The sequence below is a fragment of the Lissotriton helveticus genome, chromosome 11 (genome assembly GCF_964261635.1).
Source record: "Lissotriton helveticus chromosome 11, aLisHel1.1, whole genome shotgun sequence".
Lineage (NCBI taxonomy): Eukaryota > Metazoa > Chordata > Amphibia > Caudata > Salamandridae > Lissotriton > Lissotriton helveticus.
The window spans coordinates 842,352,358-842,373,051 of NC_136072.1; the positions used below are offsets into that span (position 1 = coordinate 842,352,358).

The 20,694-nt window shown below is 44.8% G+C and overlaps 1 protein-coding gene across 5 annotated transcripts in view; it reads left to right on the forward strand.

The window, feature by feature from the left end:
- Positions 1-20,296, forward strand: part of LOC144792167 (dual specificity protein phosphatase 18-like) — a 184,038-nt gene extending 163,742 nt beyond the window's left edge. For all 5 annotated transcript variants that reach the window (XM_078667063.1, XM_078667066.1, XM_078667065.1 and 2 more), the window contains one exon: positions 18,607-20,296. In XM_078667063.1, the coding sequence (XP_078523189.1) occupies positions 18,607-19,239 (633 nt within the window). In that variant the 3' untranslated portion in view covers positions 19,240-20,296. The remainder of the gene's footprint in view (positions 1-18,606) is intronic.
- Positions 20,297-20,694: the final 398 nt, after the last annotated feature.

Genomic DNA, 20,694 nt, shown 5'->3' on the forward strand with positions numbered 1-20,694 from the left:
TAGAGATGGCCGAGTTGTAAGTATCGGTGAGTAAGTGATCCTCACCCAAGTCGGTTTGGGAGGAGAGGGCAGTTTTACAGTTGGCAGCTAATTCAACTGGGTTTAATGATCTGAAATCCCTTTTCCAAATCTTAGATTTCGGTGGATGAGCCTTCCTCAACTTCACCTCCATGTTGATATAGAAGAGAATGCAGTGGTGATCTGACCAATCGCAAGGGGTAATGGATTCCAGTGTGATGGACTGCCCTTTCGAGATAATGAGGTCTAAAGTTTCACCTTTGTTGTGTGTTGGTTGGTCACAGTGCTGCTTAAGATCATGATCCTTCAAAAAGCCTTTAAGACAAATAACCGCTTGGTCATTTGGATTAGACCAGTGGAGATTGAAATCGCCAAGAAAGATTCAGGACCTGGCTGAGTCGACATTACTATGGTGACCTCTTGCTCCTGCTTCAAATCCGCACGAAACGTCCTTTCACTAGCGTCCGTAAGTATTATGCAAGGCAACCGTGGGACAAAACTGTGAGTATGAAAGAGTAACTTTTAGAACCTTAAATTCCTTTGGCACTCTACCATCCCAGCATTTTGGACATCTTTTTTTAGAAGACTCCTAATGGCTACATTGCTACTCGCATGATTGGCCACGAATCTGAAATAAACCACCACTATTCCAAGACATGTTTGTACCTCTTTTTTGTTGGAAGGCTGGGGCAGCTCAGATATTGTGCTGATGAGTTCATACTTGGGTTTAACACCTTCGTTAGAGATAACATGTCTCAAATGCGTTGTGTGAGTTGCCCAAATATACACTTGTTAATCTTGAAAGTTATCCTTTTGCATGAATATGCGAAACATTTCTTTGACCCTGTTGACATGATCATGCAGAATGCCACTGAAAATTAACACATTATCCTGAAAGAATTTCACCCCCACCATCCCCTTCAACAAAGTGGTCATGAGCCTCTGAAACACAGACGCTGCAGAACAGAGCCTATACAACTGAGTGGTGCAATAAAGGCAGTTACTTTTTTCGAATCTTCACTCAATTGGACCTGATGATAGGCAAACAGCAAGTAAAGTGTGGTGAAATACTTGGTGGTGTTCATCAGTGGCACCAGTTATTGTAGCTTCTGAGGCCTCTGGGGAAATTTGTCTTTGGGCTGATTTCTGGCATCTCAATAGGGAGGTGATATGAAGACACATTTCTCCTGCCTATCATAATGGAGATAATGACACTGATGTGCAGCATCCATCCTCGTCCCCAATGTGAGGTCATTGGTCTCCAAGAAAAATATCCACACAGTGAAGTAGTAATAATACAAAGTTTGTTGCTCAGAAGAAACTACAGGCACAGTCTGTGACAGATCTCCCAGATAACTGCCTTCCACATTATGCTTCAACAGTAAACATTCCACTTCAAACTCTCACAAGGGAAAGAGTTTGTCTTGGAAACTGCAGTGACCAATGGAGTCACATAGCACAGTAAAAACATAACTTAAAAAGATATTTACACATTAACCACCCATGCAGATTCAAAGGACAAAGACCATTTGTCGTTCAGCTCCAGAATTAAGGATGTGCCAAAATACTGCATCATATTTTCATGACACAGTAGCACATGAGGGAGTGCTATTGTCATTTGACCACTTTGCAGAACATTCATTGCAGGGCAGCAAATATAGAACCAGGATCTCGACAATGAGAAGCAGGACAAGTGGGAAGCCTTCAAACTTGCTGGAAACCAGGCTGTGTATGTAAGATGGAATTACTCTGAAGTTAGTCTGGAAGGTGCTACCAAACGCAGACCTTATCGCTCCAAAATGTTGAGGGAGGTTAGTGGTACCTGCGCTCTGTAAGATGGGACAAACTCCTTTTTGTCCACAGTGTTCTCTCGAACCAGATCCCTGACCTCTGTAATCCAGTCTGGAGTTGATGATTGAGCCTTCCCCTCTGTAGTGGCAGAATGTTGCTGGAGCTTGTCTATTTGCTTGTCACATTTTTCAGTTCCTGTACTGATATCAAAAGGCGTTTCCGGTGCCACTGTACTTAGATTGTAAAGGTCTGGAATATCTTGACCCTGAACAGGACCTCATAGGAAGCCTGACTACCCAAGGATCTTCTTGGCAGATTATTTAAAGCTGTCTACCCCATACAGGTTCTAGAGCCAGCTACGACCTAAACCTAATACCCTAGGTATTAAAGACTGCTTTAAGTCACAGTTTTCCTATCCACAATCACATTTCCCTCAGGATGATAGGGCGAGGAATAGTGCACAGCCACACCCACGGTACTCATGGTATCCCGGTAAGCCTTAGAGGCAAACACTGGGCCCTGGACCGGATGGAATGAGGATTCTGCATATGTCCCGATAAAGTCCTTTATACCAGTTCAAGTTTCAGCCAAACGCTGTGACCATACCCAGAGGAATTGAGAACAGGAATCCACTGCCAACAGAATGTATTTATATGAGCCATCACTGTGTAATGGCCCACAGTGTTCCCAGATAAATGCAGGTCATATGCTGGTTTGATATTAGTAGAGGTATCTGAGGTAGTCATTCTGTGGTAGAAATGTTTATTTGTTGCCAAATATCACATTTAGGGACATAGACATAGTCCTTAGTCTGTTTGTATAGACCTGGCCACCAATAGCATTGTAGCTGCTACCCCTGCATGAGCTGATGTGAGACCCTCATGTGCTGCCATGAATTATTCGGGCCTGCGGTCTGAATTTGGTATTACTCTATCTCCCACTTCAGGGCGACGAACAAACTGAATGTTTTGCGCACTTAGTAGGTAGGAGTATTTTGCTGGAAAATATTTTGGTAAGTGGGTGCCACAGAGCGAAGCTGTGATGGCCGTCATGATGTCTTCATCTGTCCTCGTGCTGGAACAAGTCACTGTAGCTATGACAGCAGTTTGCATGGCTTCCTTTGAAGCTTTATCAGCTAATGAATATCCTGCAACATTGATTCCTACCCGTTGGCACGAGATTTGCCACTTTGCCCCAAGCAACTTGTGTATAGTATTACCCTTTGAGTCTCTGAATCCATGATGGCTCCAATAATGTAAGTACTCATAAGACTGAATACAATAATATGATTCATACACTATAAGTGTGTTTCGAATTCCGGATCCATATTCTCTAGTGCCAGAATTAGAGCTTTCAGTTCAGCCAGCCGTGCCGTGCAATCATCTAGTGACTGCATGAACATTTTTAGAGTTTTGAATTATCCATCTCTCATTTTACCCTTTACCACTGCACAAGCGGCGCAGTATTGATGTTTTGCTCCAACTGCAGGCTGGGCAAAACAATCAGTGTAGACTATGAAGTCATACAGGCATTATTTCACTTGGCAGAAGGTATTCTTGTTCATTTTGAAGGTAAGTTTGTGTTTGTAGTGTAAAGTCAACTACTCCAGTATTAGAACTTTCATAGATATCCATTGCTTGTATCATTCCGCGTTGTTGAGATGGGAGTCCCTGGTAAATAAAAAATACCATAGTAATATAGGCCTCTTCTCATTTTGTAGCATATCAACCTCTTTTTGTAAAAGAGACCAAATTAAATGAATAGCCAATCAGAACAGCCTCACCCCATAGAGCCTTCCTGAGAGAGCCTCAGAGTCTTGGATTTTCTACCGCACATTGTGCAAGGGAGTCTCCACTGAGCTCTGCTCAGTTTTCTTCAATTTATTCCTACGTTTTCACTTCAAATTCAACATGTCAGACAAGGAGAAGAAGGCTCTTTTCAAGGCTTGTGCCACCAGCTCCAAAAAGAGACTTTATGTGGAGGACAAACATAAAGACTGTATTTGTTTGTACCCTGACCACAAAGTTACTGACTGGAAGATCTGTCGGACCTTCTCCACCAAGACCTTGCAGGACCGTGAGGGACGTCTATTCACTTGGCTTCAAAAACTAAAGTCACGGAAAGATCCTGCCTCCAGTGACAGTGACGACGCTTCATCAGCTACTTCATCGAGAAGATCACAAAAACAGGGTAGGTCTTCAACCTTCTACTTCTTCAGACCCCCCTTTAAAAGCCTTACAAAAGACCTCTAATAGGTCTGACAGGCGTAATCCCATCAAACCTCCTCTTTGAGGTGTAAAGGAGAGGGAAGGACTTGCTCCAAAAGTGGCCCCTGCGGAGAAAACAGCCTATGTGTCTTCTGCTTCTACTCCTCATTCTTAGAAGGCTAAACTTTAAAAAAAAACAGCTTCTGTCCCACCTGATGAAAAAGCTGAGAGAAAAGTTCGCTCGTCGACGACGACATCAATACCGTCGACGATGGCTTCAAAAACTTTACCGGCGTCTACTTTGACTCCATCGACGGGCTTGTCGACAGGAGTTTCCTCATCTCCACCGGCTTCAACGACAACGCCATGCGCAGATGTGCAATTCACTCTGTTGTCGACGAGTATGACGACGGTGATGGTGTTGACGGCAACCACATTGACGGGGACGCCGACGACAACAGCTTCCAACTTGATTATGATGACGGTCTTGACAACGGTCCTGTCGACGTCGGCCCTTTCCTCGTCGACGGTTCAAACATTTTCGTCGATGGCTCCATTGACGACCTCGTCGACAATAAAACATGTGGCATTTTCTATACGGAGACGTCGCATTACACCAGAAATGACTTCTTCCAGGAAAGTGACACCCCTGCCTCCAGCTCTCCTTTTAGAGGAGGATATTTCTGAGGACGATGACGGTCCTTATGGTGCTGCCGTTGGCCCATCTCAGCTGCATGTTAAATATCAAGACTGACTCTGACGAGTAGTACATGGAGCAGCAATAATACGAGCCACAATTGAGGTCTCAATATCAACAAGATATGGTCTGTATGCCATCTGCCCTCATTATGGACTTGCAGTTCATGCTATCTGATTACAGGAGGAGATTTCCAAAACAGGCTCTTGTCCAGGAAACAGTGCAAGTGCCTCCAACTCCACTGGCTCTTCTGGTTACAACTCAGCTTCCTCTTCAAACTTCGTTACCGGAGTTACCTGAACTGCAGCAAACAATGATTACTGTCCAGGAGATACATCCGATGATGACCAAGGGACAGTGACGATCCCGGATCCTGACAGGGAATGGGATGATTACATCATTCCTGATCCTGCCTCTCCTGTTCCAGAACCGCGGATTCCCCTCCTGCAGATATTGGAGGCTTTCACAATCTAATGGAGAGAGCTTCTAAGCGTTTCAATATGCCCATTCCATCAGTGCAGTCGCAATCCTTCTTATATGACTTTGAAAAACCATACAGGAAGTCAGTACGCTCTATCCCTATCGTGGGTCACGTCTGGGGTGAGGGGATGAAGAATATGAAGTCGCCTGCCACAGTCATACCTGTGCTTCCTCGTCTGGAAAAGAAGTACAAGGCCCCTGAAGATAGCCAAGTACAAGGCCCCTGAAGATAGCCCCGCTTGTCTTGTCAGCCAGCCTAAGCGGCCCAGAGGAAGTCTAAAAATCCAGCGGCCCCTCTCACCACACCACCGGATAAAGAGGGCAGACGGCTGGATAATGCTGGGAAGAGATTCTCTTCCATGTCGAGCCTCCTTTTTAGAGCAGTCAACGCATTGGCGATTCTCGGAAGGTGTGATCGCCAGATGTGGTGTGATCTGTCTGCTTATCTAGACCAACTGCCGGATGAAGCTAAAGTGGAAGCCAAGAAGATCCTCCAGGAGGGAGAGAGAACATCTTCGGAAATCATTGGCTGCGCAATGGATATTGCCACTATAGCCTTCCGTTCCCTTGCAGGGGCAGCAGTCCTTCGACGCCAAGGCTGGCTTAGTGCCACTTGGTTCCGGCCGGAAGTTCAAAACAAGATCCAGGACCTTCCATTGGAAGGTGAGGCGCTCTTTGGGAAGCACATTAATGATGCGCTGCAAGATATAAAGAAGGACACGGAAACTGCTAAATCCCTTGGGACTTTACAATACCGCAAGGTCCCTGTCACAGGGTGTGTGGACAGGACACGACTGCAACCTCGGACTGGTGGTCCGCCACCCCCCTCTCACCTTGCCCCTTGTCCCAACAGCTACCAGAATGCACCTGGACGGAGGACGCGGAGTCGAGCTGGCCGGCGGCTCTCAACACGCACGTCCCCTTTAACTGTCCAGATCCCGAGGAAGAGACCACGCCCCTCTGCAGCGTCGGAACGTCAAAAGGAGGAAGCCGCAGAGAGAGGTCGGACGGCGTTTCCCTGGAGGAGTCTGGAGCAGGAGTCGGAGCCGGAGCAAGACGAGACCTTGAGGAGACGGAGGAGAAAGCAGAGACCGGGATCCTGAAGCCAGGAGGCCAACGTTCCTACGCTTCGCCCCGCCACGTTCCCACGGGAGGAGCGTGGCTTCAAGAGGTACAGGGTTGTATTCCAGGCTGGGTGGGAAGAAAGAACCAACCCCGTGTATAGATTTGTAAAGCCCCCTGTATAGTAACCCTTCCTTCCCTTCACGAGCACTCCTACCTCACGGACTGTACCTAGAACCTTTGTGCAACACTGTCACTGGTTCCCCTCACCCCCGGCCCTGACTATTGTGTACGGTCTTACCAGTCACCTGATCCAGTTTTCCTTTCTTTCCTGCACTGGAGCTGAGGAGAGCAGGGAGAGAGACGTCCCCCTACCGGAACCCACCCGTACCAGTCGCCATCCCTGGGAGGATACAGCACGCTGGAGCAGTCTACCATCCCCTCTGATCCCGCAGCTCATTCCAGGGACCGAGCAGCTGCCTTGCAAAGAAAGACTTACATCCCAATAAAGCCCTCACTTAAACCCTTACTCAAGGAGCCGGTGTTTCTGTTTACTCCCAAACCCACTGTCAGTCAGACTATCGTAACGGTTACCCCGGCCCCCCTGGGACAGTCCCTTTCCATGGAGCGAGGGGTAGAGACTTCTCCTCCTACATAGGTGGATATAAGCAGAAGCGCTATTCCACTTACTCGCAGCCTTCTCAATCATACCAACCGCAATATTCTAAATGACAGGGGCAGTAGTCTTCTTTCTCTCGCCCATCATCGAAAGGACGACAAGGTCGCCAGGGGAGGGATTCCTCTAAGCGCCAGTAGCGGCTTCTTGGCTCTTCCTACTGTTCCTTTGTCCCCTGTAACACCAGTGGGGGCAGGATTTCCCAGTACTTCCACAACTGGCAACTAATAACATCAGATCGGTGGGTTCTCAATATAGTTTTGTCAGGCCATACCCTGGAGTTTCAACATCAACCACCATCCTAAGCCCATCACGCCACCGAATCCAAACATCTACACCTTCTACGTCTAGAAGCAACCCAACTACTTCACAAAGGAGCGATAGAACCGGTCCCTCGATTCCAATGGGGAGAAGGATTTTATTCCCGGTTCTTTCTTGTTCAAAATAACGGTAGAAAAATGGTGCCCAATTTTAGACCTTAGGGAGCTAAACACCTATCTCATAAAGCTCTCATTTCGGATGGTCTCCTTACAGGACATTTTGTGGCTCCTCAATCCAGAAGATTACATGGCCATCCTGGACCTCGAGGACTCATATTTTCATGTCCCCATCCACCCTGCCCACAGGAAGTTTTTACACTTCACAGTAGCCAAGAGCCACTTTCAATTCAAGGTCCTGCCTTTCGGTCTCAGATCCTCTCCACAGATTTTCACAAAGGTCCTAGCCCCTGTCGCAGCATTTCTCAGGAAACAGAAGCTCCTGGTCTTGACTTACCTGGATGACTGGTTGGTGAAAGCTCTGTCTCATCAGACAGCGGAGGAGGCTGTTAGGACTTGCACACAGCTCTTCCGTCACCTGGTGCTCCAGCTCAACACAGAAAAGTGCCCGTCCAAGTCGGCCCGGTTCTTGGGGGGCTATTCTGGACCCATCTTGCTGCAAAGCGTTTCCTTCAAAGGAAAGACAAACAAAGATGATAACCTCTGCTCGTCGGTTGCAACAAAGAAGGTCTTTTTAAGTTTGGCTCTAGAAGTCCCTTTTGGAGTCAATCTCGTCCTGCATTCCTTTAATTCTCCATTGCAGGTTGCGAATGTGCCACCTTCCAAGAACAACTGGATTTACAGTGGCGCCAGGCAGAAGGCTCTTTCGAAAACAAGATCCCAATCACTCAGCCTATGAAAGAGGCTGAAACATTGTGGATGATCAGGGACAATATCACTCAGGGTCTCACCTTCAGGGTCACCCCAGCTCCGCTAATAATAACAACAGACGCCTCACTAGAAGGCTGGGGAGCAGTCTTACTAGACCTTCAAGTAAACGGCCGCTGGCTGCCCCAGCATCGTCTACTCCACATCAATCTGTTGGAGCCCAGGGCGATTTGTCAAGCCTTACAGGCCTTCCTCCCACGGATTCAACAATCCTCTGTACTGGTCCATATGGACAACATGACAGCCATGCATTATGTAAACAAGCAGGGAGGTACAAGGTCTCATCTGCTATCCAAAGAGGCTCATGAAATTTGGGAATGGGCAATACAGCATGAGCTATTGCTCTCGGCGGAACATCTTCCAGGTGCCCTCAACAAGACAGTGGACACGTTCAGTCGTCTGAAATCCGTGAGCCACGAGTGGGAATTAGACCGCGACACTCTGGAGGAAATTTTCAGTCTCTGGGACACTCCGCCCATAGATCTCTTTGCCACTCCAGAGAACAAAAAATGCCAACTCTACGCAAACAGGGATCACCATCTGGGATTGTTGGGGAATGCGCTTTCGATGGCCTGGTCAGGCACCTTTGTTTACGCTTCTCCGGAAGCTCAAGGCAGAACCCTGTAGAATGATTCTGGTGGCCCGCCAGTTTTGGTTTATGGAGCTTATCCTAGTCTCCCTGGACCATCCAGTTCATCTGCGTCCAATTCCTTCCCTGTTGACTATGTCCTAGGGCCAAGTGGTACACCCGGACCCGAGCTCTTTTCACTTATCTGCGTGGCTCCTGAGCACCGAGAATTTCAGAATCCGAATATCTCGGTGGACCGCAGTTTGAACTGGTTTCAGATTTTTTCTGTTGGTGCATAATGCATCTCTGCACTGGAGGATAAATGCAATTTCTGTGCAATTGGCATAATGCCACCTTCATTGAATGTGCTGTGTATCCTGTGGTCCCCGCAATTACGCAAATTTCAAAATTTGTTGTGTTTACACGTGTGTGCAAGTGTTTTGCTCTTAGCTTGTCCGTCTGTACTGCTTGCAAAATCTGTGTATATTTTGATGTCCATTGTGTGCTTGAAAAACCTAGATGGATCAGATTTTAAAACAGTTTTACCGGTGGATCATAATCTGATATGTACGATCTACCAAAATTTAGGCAGCTCAATTATGACTGGAGGTTTTTTATTGTGTTTTATGCTTGTAAGAGCGCCCACTTCTCTAGGAAGTGTTGCTAAGCTTTTGTTTTGGTATGACAACTCGTATCCCAAGAACAGAACACTAAGATAGACATTTTTTTAATAAATTGAATTTGTTGTCCATGTGAGCAAATCCCAGAATTATGCAATCTACTTTGGCCAGGTGAGTTTGTAAGCCATCATCTGTAAGATATGTCATCAACATAGGACAATGCTTCATTAACAAAGTTCTGCAACAGTCCTGCTGTACGGGCAGAGAAAAAGCCTGGGCTATTTTCATACCCTTTTGATAAACAACAATATTATTATTTTTTGGCAGACAAAAACATTTGAAATGTCTAATGTAGTTTTCTATTGTTATGGGTACTATATTATTCATTAGTTCCGCACCAGGCACGTTTTGTTCTGCAAATGTGCTTGTAGCACTGTTTAATTGTCTATAGTCTAAGTCTAATCGATACGAATGATCTGGTTTAATTACTGAAAACAAAGGATTGTTCATTAGGGAAATGAATGTTTCAATTACACCTTAATATTCAAGTTGTGTGAGGATTTCGCTAACCTAGTGTTTAGCTTCATGTTCATGGTACATTGTGGTTTCACTTGTGGGCTTGGCCTTCTGGGCATATTAAAGTAGGGGGAGCTTATGCAAGGGTCCACTCCTTGACATATATATGTTTAAAAAAATCGTTGTGCCATTTATCAATGTAACAGTACAGTACACCAATATTGGCAGTTAACAAGGAAGGGAATAGGAGAGGGTAGAAAAGGGAGAGCGGAAAATAGAGGGATCAATGAAAATTGCGATTCTCCTATTAACATGACCAGAGAATCTGTATTTCATTAAAGACACGGAGGCTAACATTATGCATTAATCCTTTTAATGCCACTCACAACAGCCGCTTACATCACAAAAGAATAATAAAGAACTAGATGACATCACGCCATCAATATAAGCCATGAGCAGGAGTAGAGCTGCCTCTTTAAAATGCGGGCGAACAATGAAAGTCCAATCAGACTGCAACTTGGTACGAAGAAGGTAAAGAGGTTGAAAACCATGGAAGGAAGTGAAGTAAAAAGCCGTAGGAATCCATTAACTCGAATTATCTGAAAGAAAAGAAGAACATCAAAGTTTGAACCGTTGATAAACGGAAAGAAAACAGAGTCAGCAATAACATTGGATGTAAGCAAACTTTGAATTGAAAAAATTGAATACACTTTTTCAAATATTATTAATATTAAATTGAACAAAATATCCAAATATCCTCCATATAAGGGAGGGAAAGGGGGGGATAATGTTAGCCTCCGTGTCTTTAATGAAATCCAGATTCTCTGGTCATGTTAATAGGAGAATCGCAATTTCATTACAAGACAGGAGGCTACATTATGCATGTTGGTAGCCCTGAATGACAGCATCAGAAACATGTTCAATAGGTTTGCAGTAATGATGCGCAAAGGTAGAAACATTGGACCAGTCTGCAGACTTAAGGATAACATCCAACTTACCACCGGACCAAAAGGATTTGCTGGACATAGCACTTCTTAGAGAGTGAGCTTGAAATTTGGAAAGTCAATACCAGCAAGGTTCATGGCCAACTTAACCCATCTAGCAATGGAGCAAGAGGAAAAGGAAAAGGGTTTAAATGGTTTTACATAGGAGACAAGAAGTTGATTCGCATCAGGTGGACGAAGGTCTTTCATTCTTGAGTCATATTCTTTCATGCAATTAACAACACAAAGTTTTTTGCAGAAATCAAAACGAGGATAGAAAATTAAATCAGACATAGTCTTAGTTCTTTTATGAATTTCAAATTTAACACCAAACATGTCATAACATCTATAAGAAATATCTAAAGCTTTGACGTCGGATACCCTGCGACAGGAAATCCGGCACAACAGAGAGGCAAGTTTAATTGAAAGACATTTTCTATTAAGAAGGGAGTTATCAGGCCAGGAGCAAAAGAGGTCAAGCAAAAGTTTAACATCCCAAACAGATTGATATTTAGGCCTAGGAGGTCTTTTAAGTCTGATACTTTTAAGAACTCTACAAATGATAGCATTTTTACCTACCGTCTTATGATTGACAAGAGAGTGTCCAGCTGAAATTGCAGATCTAAAACAGTTAATAGATCTATAGGAAAGACCACTGTCGAAAAGTTCCACCAGAAAATTGATTATATTGACGATAGGAGCTTCCACGGGATCCAAGTCCCTTTCCAAGCACCAACTAGACCATTTTTTCCAGATGTTATTATATCTGTAGTGTGTTCCAGGTGCCCAAGATTCTCCAAGGAGAGTGAGAGCCGAAGACGAAAGTCCAGACAATTGGTTAGATTGCCTGACACTTTCCAGGCAAGAAGGTTCAGGTTCCCTGAGAGAACCAGGTGGTGATCTTCTCCGTTTGCGTTTAGAAGGAGCCCTTGAGTAGCCAGAATCGGGAAGGGAATGTCGCAAGAAAGTTCCAGAGCAGTGGGGAACCATGCTTGAGACGGCCAGAAGGGGGTTATCAGGACCAAGGAGCATTGTTCTTGTCTCACTTTCTGCAGAACCCTTTGGATCATCGCAAAGGGGGGAAAGGCGTAGGGGCAGAGGGGAGCCCAAGGTTGGAGGAAAGCGTTCACAGCTAGAGCACCCGGGTCTGGCATCCAGCTGAAGTACTGGGGGAGTTGAAAGGTCAAACGGCTTGCGAAAATGTCCACATCGAAGGGACCCCAGAAGTGGAAAAGGGAATTGAAAACGGAGGTATCAAGTTTCCAATCGCTGAAGTCTAGAAGGAATCTCGAGTTCCAGTCTGCTGAGATATTGGATTTCCCTGGGAGGTATTCTGCCCTCAGAGAGATTTTGTGTTCTAAACAGAACATCCAAAGTTTCTTGGCCAGGTCTGATAGGTCGGCAGACCTCGTGCCACCGAGACGGTTGATATAAGAGACTGCAGAAACGTTGTCCATTTTCAGGAGAACGGATCTGCCCAGGAGAGAGTGTCTGAAACTCATCAGAGCGTAGAGTCCAGCCGTCAGCTCTAGGAAATTTATATGGTGAGAAGATTCTGAGGGGGTCCAGACACCACCGGTGTCCTGGTCGAGGAGACGTGCTCCCCAACCGTGAAGGCTGGCGTCTGACTCTAGAACGAAATCCGGAGTTGAACCGAAGATGGCCCTTCCGTTCCAGGCATCCAAATTGTCCAGCCACCAAGAAAGTTCTAGTCTGGCTTGTTCGTCCAGAGAAACATGGTCTCCGTACCAAAGGCCGGATCTGAGAGCATTGGCTTTCACTCTCTGAAGAGCACGGTAGTTCAGCGGACCTGGGAAAATAGCTTGGATCGAGGAAGAAAGGAGACCAAGAAGTCTGGCTAATTCTCGGAGGGAGAGAGACTGTTGCCTCAGAACAAATCTGATTTCCTTGCGGATTTTGGCAATTTTCTTTTTTGGGAGTAAGAGGAGACAGCTGGAGGTGTCCACAGTGAAGTCTAGGAACTCCAGAGATGTGGAGGGTGAAAGAATGGACTTTTCCCTGTTTATAATAAATCCGAGATCCTCTATGAGATTCATGGAGGTTTGGAGATCTTTTAATATCTGAGAATGAGATTGGGACATGATGAGGATGTCGTCTAAATAAATAATGAGACGAATACCTCTGGTTCTCAGGGTGGACACGATCGTTCTCATGACCTTGGTGAAACACCAAGGGGCGGATGAAAGGCCGAAAGGAAGGGCCTGAAATTGAAAAAGGCGATTGTCCCAAATGAATTGGAGAAAGGGTTGATGTTCTATAGCCATGGGTATGGTGAAATAGGCATCCTTTAAGTCCAGTTTGACTAACCAATCTCCTTGAAGGAGAAGATCTCTGAGAAGATGGATGCCCTCCATCTTGAAATGTCGATAAATGAGGTATTTGTTTACCTCCCGAAGGTTTATTACTGGGCGCCAACCCTTGTCCTTCTTCTCGACTAAGAAGAGGGTGCTTACAACGTTTTTTTGAGACCAAGGTACCTCTACTATAGCGCCCTTCTTTAACATGGAAGAAACCTCTTCTTTGACAATTTCCAGGTGTTCTAAAGGAAGAACCAGAGGATTCGGAGTGACAGATTGATGTGGGATCTCCAGGAATTCTATTTTTAACCCTTGGACTGTCTCTAGAACCCAGCGGTCTTGTGTCAAGGACTCCCAAACGTGAAAGAAATTTTGAGCCTGCCCCCGACCTTGGGAGGGGAAGAAGAAAGAGAAGCACTTACTTTAAATAGTGTTGTTGGAAGCACCACGGGGGGGAAAGCCTCTTCCGCGTGAACCTCTTCCTCTTGGCGGGTAGTATTGCCTGTTGTTGGAGGGGTAGAAGCCTCTATTGGTAGAACCTCTTCCTCTTCCCGATGAGAAGGGCCGAAAGTTTCCACGGCCGAAAGAGCGGCCCCTTCTTCCGGCCTGGCCAAAAAGGTTTGTAGGGAAAACCCTTTTCATGTTAATTTGAGCTCTGTCCATCGGGGGTAAAGGTTGCAACATATTTGCCGAGCGTTTTAATCATGTCTTCTCCAAAGAGGAGGCCATTGGGCTTAGAAGAAGGCTCTTTTTCTGCGAGATCGCCAAGTTTGGGATTTATTCTATTAAGGACAGTCCTCCTTCTTTCGATGTTAAGCGAGGAGTTTGCGTTACCAAGGAGTACCATTGCTCTTTGGCTCCATCCCCTGATTAGGTTGGTATCAAGGGGAGAGTTAGAGATGTGTGATTCCTCAGCTAGGTCAAGGATTCTAGTAAGGGGGCCTAAAAGGTCAAGAAGGCGATCCTGACAGGCCTTAAGGGCCCTTTCAAGGCCCTTCCTGGGATCCTTACCTAATTTAAATAAGAACTTTATAAGGTCAGGGTCTAGGTTAGGGGTTTGGCACACCTTATCTTCTATGTAAGGTCTAGGGCATTCAGACCTCATAGTGTTGCGAGACTGTATCTCGAGAGAGTTTCTCAGCCATTTAGTCACAAACTTTGCGACGTGGTCATGTGGATACCACCTAGAGCTGTTAGGGTGGGATATATTGGTTGGGGAGAACATTTCTCCGCCTAGGGGGTCAAGGATCGCGTCCTTTGAAGAGGGTGAGGAATCTGCCTCTGAAAAGGTGTTAAGATCCAAGTCGTCTAAGTCTCCCTCATCGAGGTCGAGGACGAATTCATCGTCTGGTTCATTGAAGAACTCGTCTTCATCAGAACTAGGATCAACACGAGCACTGTCAATACATGTGCCGCTTGGGGCACCTGCCAAATTTGTGCCGCTAGGGACACCCAACCTGAGTGTGCCGCGAGGGGCAACCTTACCTTTTGAGGCGCTAGGGCCTCCCAAACCTTGTGAGGTGCTTGGACCTCCTATGTCGTGCGAGGTATCGCGACCTCCATCAGTGCTTGGGCAGTGTTTGGATTTTTTCTGGGGTTTAGAGTAATCGGAATCACGAGGAGTGTCATCAAATAAAAGGGATCTTTTATTGGATATGACCTCCCTGAAGGTATCCAACATACAGGTCCTCATTTCCCTTTGCAAGAAGGATTTAAATGCATCGCTATTGTGGTTAGGGGAGCTAGCCACTGCATCGTCTGATTCTAAGTCGGACATAGCAGGTAAGTAAGGGTTAGACTAAGTTAGTATTAAATGTTTAAACAGATAAAATCCCTTATAATAATGTAATAATAAAGAGTCTCTCTTTTTTTTTTTTTTTTGTATTAGGCTAAGGGGATTAAATGATCTATTTAGGCTTTAACTTAATTACTAGGGTATTTTTCGTTAGATTTATCTTAAATATTAGGGTATTTTCGCTAAGAGGATGGCTTTATCTGAAGTATTAGGGTATTTTCGCTAAAGGGTTGGCCTTGAGCAGTCAAATGAGAGCAGGAACAGCTGATCGATAGTTTAATGCGCTCGGCAGGAGCTTCGGAAAGCAACCGGCGTGCTCGAGCCACTCGATGCATCAGCGAGGAGGAATGGACCTTAGGAGGCATGTCGTGAAGCGTCACGGTTGCCAAGGCCCATTCCTCCGCCCAAGACGAAGAGCCGGCTCTGAGGGACAAGCCGGTTTCGAGGGTTTTCGGCGAGCCGCAATGAGACCGAGTGCGGTCCTAGATAGAAGGGGGCAAATTTCGGAGCGGAAGCGGCAGAGAAAACAGCAAAAACGGGAAAGGTCAAAAATGGGGAGGCACCGTGTAATCGAACACGAAATGGTGAGGAGGGGGGGGGGTAAAGGTGCGGGGTAAACGCGACAACCATAGATTGGAAGTCGTCAGGGAGAAGGAAATGGGAGCATTTCAAATACAGAGTTTTAAATCATGCTAAAATTATGAAACAAATCCGTAAGGACATTCAAATGTAAGTATTCAAAAGAATATAAGGAATAAAGGTAATTGAATATAAGGATAAACAATGACAATCATGATAGCATCAACAAGGTAAGAGAGAGAGAGAACTTATCTGTTGTGAGCCGCATTTAAAAGAGGCAGCTCTACTCCTGCTCATGGCTTACATTGATGGCGTGATGTCATCTAGTTCTTTATTATTCCTTTGTGATGTAAGCGGCTGTTGTGAGTGGCATTAAAAGGATTAATGCATAATGTAGCCCCCTGTCTTGTAATGAAATCAGTGCAGAGGACGTTGAAACCCTCCAGTACAAAACATTATGCAATTTCATTCATATTGCATGTCATGTTAGGAGACGAATAATGACACAGAAATTAAAAGGGAGATATAGAGCTCATAAAGCACCATAAGAGTCATCTGAGAGGTAGAACATAACAATAGCGCCAGTGGTTGGTCGGTTTCCGCCAAGACATGAGGGAGGAAATAATGCTCAACAGGACCGGGAATTTATCACTGGAGTAGATACAGGTGAAACCGAGTCTCTTTGATGGATCCATGATGTGAACGTTTCTCAGATATCTGCTGGATGGGAACGAAGGGGCATGAGTTCCCAAAAGGTAGTTATGTGTTCTTCGCAGTACATGATATCATGTAACCATGCCTTAATGGTGGGATCGGGTTTCTTGCCCCAGTGCATGGCTACTCTTCACTTGGCCATAGAAGCAACTAGGCAGATGTGTCTTGGGGGTGCATTTGACATAGCCCAGTTGACGATTCATGGCTTGAAAAATCCACTTGCCCACTCACAGTTGCGAGCCAGATGCAATTACGGCATGTCATGAGTGTTGTAATATGTGGGGTAATTTGCAGTGCATAGCGAGGGTTTGAGTTATAGTTACACAAGTGTACGGGTTATAGTTACTGCAGCTAACCATAACGGTAACTGCTGAATTTCAATGGTTTTGTGCGAGTAAATTCAGAACCTAACCATAAAATCCCTGCAGCCTTTGTTTTTTTCAGTGAATTGCTGTTTTTTTTTTTAACATTAAGTAATTTAATTACTTTACTTTAATCCAACCACCGCTGCACGCAGCAGCCTACTCCTTATATGCATCCAGCCCCGCTCCATGCTTGGCCTTCAACTGGGTGCTGCAGGTGTTGGCCACAGGGCTGGTGTGTTTTTTTTTTTAATTGGGGTCTGGTTTTACGGATCCGCCCAAATTCCTGAGGATCTGTAGAACCTCCCTTGGAGAAAAAAAAGGGTTTTGGACAATTTCTTGCCCATGAGGTTCCCTCACAGGCCCCTCCGTGGGGCAGGGTACCTCTACCCTGATCGTTTTTAATACTTTTACATTTTATTTCCACGCTGGGAACAGAGTCCTGGTGAACAAAATGGTGGCTGCAACTTTTCTTTCAGGTTGCAGCTAGCCAATCACAGCTTTGCTGTTGGCGCATGGATTTGCGAATCTGCAAAGGATCCACGCCCCCAGATATACAAACGTGTACTGTGTCTTTGAACTATGACTTCTGACAGTTGCTGCCTTTGTAATAAATTAGAGCAAAATGCCCAGCCAAAGTTAAATATCTACATTTTGGCTGATTGTATTTTGGCTTTCTGGAATTAAACAAAAACGAACTCCTCATGATTTTACCACAACAGTAACATTTCTGTCAAAAGTTCGATTTTGCATTCCCAAAGACTGGTTGCATTGAAGCAAGATCTAAGTAATGCTTAGTCTGGGGGACGTATAATCCATTAATCTATTTTCTCGTCACGTTATTGATCACTATTGGCTTATTCACAAAAGTACTGAAGCTCCATTTGGATGTTTGTGTTTTGAATCTATAACTGCCTATAGTTTTACTGCTTTTAAAATTCACCACTCATCAAGGAATCCGCATGGAAAACAGCGTTTTTCTGAACCCATGTGATTTCCTTGCTGGAATGCATTTCCTCTGTACGATGTTCTCCCGGGCAGAGATCTCCTCACAGGGGGAACTGGTTCCCATTTCCAATGAAGAAACACCTTCCCCATACACTGCCACCAAATTTGGGTGTGATACATTCCCAACCTGGAAATGGATTTGTGCCGGTCTTTGCCTGGAGGGAAAATACCACCCTTTCTCGACTGAATGGAACTTTAATGGTAGTTTGTGAATGCCCTCAGTTTACTTATTTTTGGCCATTCCCAAACTGCCAAGGCTAACTATACCTTAGACTACCCTCAAATTTGCCCAATGTGTAGGATTTACTGGTGTGGATATCGCCACACTAGAAATGGGCGTACACCTTCCAGGAATTCCAGGCGTTACTGAAGTTGGTTAGGTTGTAAAGTCAAGTTTACTGCTGAATTTACCAGTAAGTAAGCCCCAAAATATAGCCCATTACAAGAAGTAACCCTGACTCACTAGTGTGTATTCTTCATGTTTGGGACCACTCACTAAACCTGGTGCGAGTTGGTTATCAAGCTTGGATTAAATGATACAACTATCCAGGACTTGTCTGAACAGTGGCTGATTAACATGTAGCAGACTTATGGCAATAAACAGCAGACAATATGGCAGTCACCATAAAGTAGGTGTCACGAGCCTTGGCAGTGCCTGAGCACTGGGTTCCAGTGGAACAGGACCAGAGGATACTACTGGAGAGGACTAAGATCTCCTGCAGTTGACCGTCCAAAAGGAGGCAAAAAATGGTAACAGTGATTGGTCCTTTTTAGCACGGAGTAATAAAAAGACTGAATAGAGCAGTTGGAGCAGTAAAGCAAAGGAGGGGAGATAGCATTGACCATTGTCATTAAGTAAAATAGAGGAAGAGCCCTAAGAACCTAAATTAAAAGCATTTTAATTTATTCCATTGTCATGTGTGTTAAGTTTCTATTTTAAACAACATTAAAGTCGAATGTGTTTTTTTAACTTTTCAGCTCTAAACAGTTATTTGTATCTCTTGCAGTCAAACCAGACAAAAAGGACCTGTCTTGGGCATCTGATGCGGAAGAAAGCTTTGTACATGGCTTATCATTCTTCACAAGGAAGTCCTCTGTCCTATGCCAGCAGAACTCCTTCCCTCTCTGGCCTGTCACAGGTGACAGGGAGCCTCTATATTAGCAACGGCAGTGCAGCTAAAAACAAGGGTCTTCTCTCTACCAATCGAATCACCTGCATCATTCGCGCCTCCCTGGGAAGGGCGCGTTCTTCCTCCTACAGCATGGAATATGTGCACGTTCCTGTAGCAGACTCTCCAGACGTCTCCCTGCTCAGTTACTTTGATGTAGTGGCTGATAAAATCCACAGTGTGGAAACCATGGGCGGGCGGACCCTGCTGCACTGTGTGGCAGGAGTCAGCAGGTCTGCGGCCTTGTGTCTAGCTTACCTAATGAAGTACAATGCCATGTCTCTGCTAGTTGCACACACCTGGCTAAAGTCTTGCCGCCCAATAGTAAGACCTAACAATGGCTTCTGGATTCAGCTTATTATTTATGAGTTTCAAATTTTTGGAAGAAACACAGTGGAAATGGTCAGTTCTGCCTTTGGAGATGTACCCGATATTTATGAGAGAGAAACAAGAGGAATGGTTCCCCTGTGAATAACATGTTATAGTTGGTTGGGGAATCTGGTATGTTTATTACCTGTCTGTTCGACATGACTATGATGGAGAAGAGACCTGTGATACGTTTATGAGCCAACTTGACACTAGTGAGTCAAAATATCTACAAATGGGTTTCCAGTAAGCGAAGCAAGTAGATGCAGGCCATCCGGAAGACTTTAGTCAATTGTCGTATTAAACCAGAACATAAATTCTAATCAAATTTTGTTAATCCAACTGAGCTTTGCCATACCACTCTTTGTAACCTATGGACAAGGTGCCTTTATTTCTCATGATAGCAGAGGTGGTGAGCATGTAATTTCTATTTGTATCCAAAATACAAATCTAAATTTCAAATGGCGAATGGAATCCTTTACTTTGGGGTGTCTGCTTGCTAATCTGAAATGCATTGTGGTCTCTCCCAATAGTGCTATGCATTTGTGGACACGCACTGTCCTAGATAAACAATATAGGTAAAGAAAGAACACCCACATTTATAAGCAAGAAAGCTGGCCCATATATATCCCTGTATCATCAAACCCATTAGTGAGATGGTATTGCTCCTGACATGCTTCGGTGGGTGGGTTTCCCCTACATTGCAAAATATAGCACATTGGCCTCACTATAATTCTGTCAGTTATCATTAGGCTTGACCACTTGGTGAGACCTGCACACTTTTAAGGTACCTGCACAAAGTAATCCGTAATAATGTAAAAGCCTGTGAGGCCAGTCTGGGGAAGGTTTGGGATCTGCACTTCATGATCCAGTGGCCTGGTAGGACCTGTACAGCTCCCAATGGTTCATGTTTGATCTTCCTTCCCACTTTGAAGGACAAAGGACCTCATCAGTCACTGCAATTTTGCCTAGTATCATTATCAGTTTCCCCCTGCTGGTTGATGCAGTTGTTTAAAATGTAACACAAGTATTTATTGTATATGTAAATGTTACGATTCTTAAAGACTAAAGTGCAAACCTCCCCTGAAAATATGTATTTAAAAGGATTAAAAAATGCACAAGAAATTATATTTAAGCAAATAAATTACGAGAGCTGCAGAAAGAACTGTTGTATTTACTGACACTACTCAGCACTTCCACATTACAGTCACAGTTTCTGTAATGGCGTCAAATCTGTTGGTGATGATTGTTTTAAAGCCTTATTATAAAGACTCTTCTCATTTATTGTTAATGAATTGTTGCTGATCTCTGAATAGGTACTACTCTTGGTTGTCACGTGTGATCACTTGTGTTAGCTATTCTCAGACGTACTAATTACCCAAAGAATGACAGGATATGTCCTCCCAAAAAACTTCTTCTAATATTATGATATTGATTTGTTTAGGGCTACTGTGTTGTTTGTGAACTCTTGGTAAATTTGTTATATGTATACTTTTTTGGGTTAGACTTCATGTTTAGATGATTTTCTGTAAGAAAGCAAGTATTCAAGAAGGCGAGAGA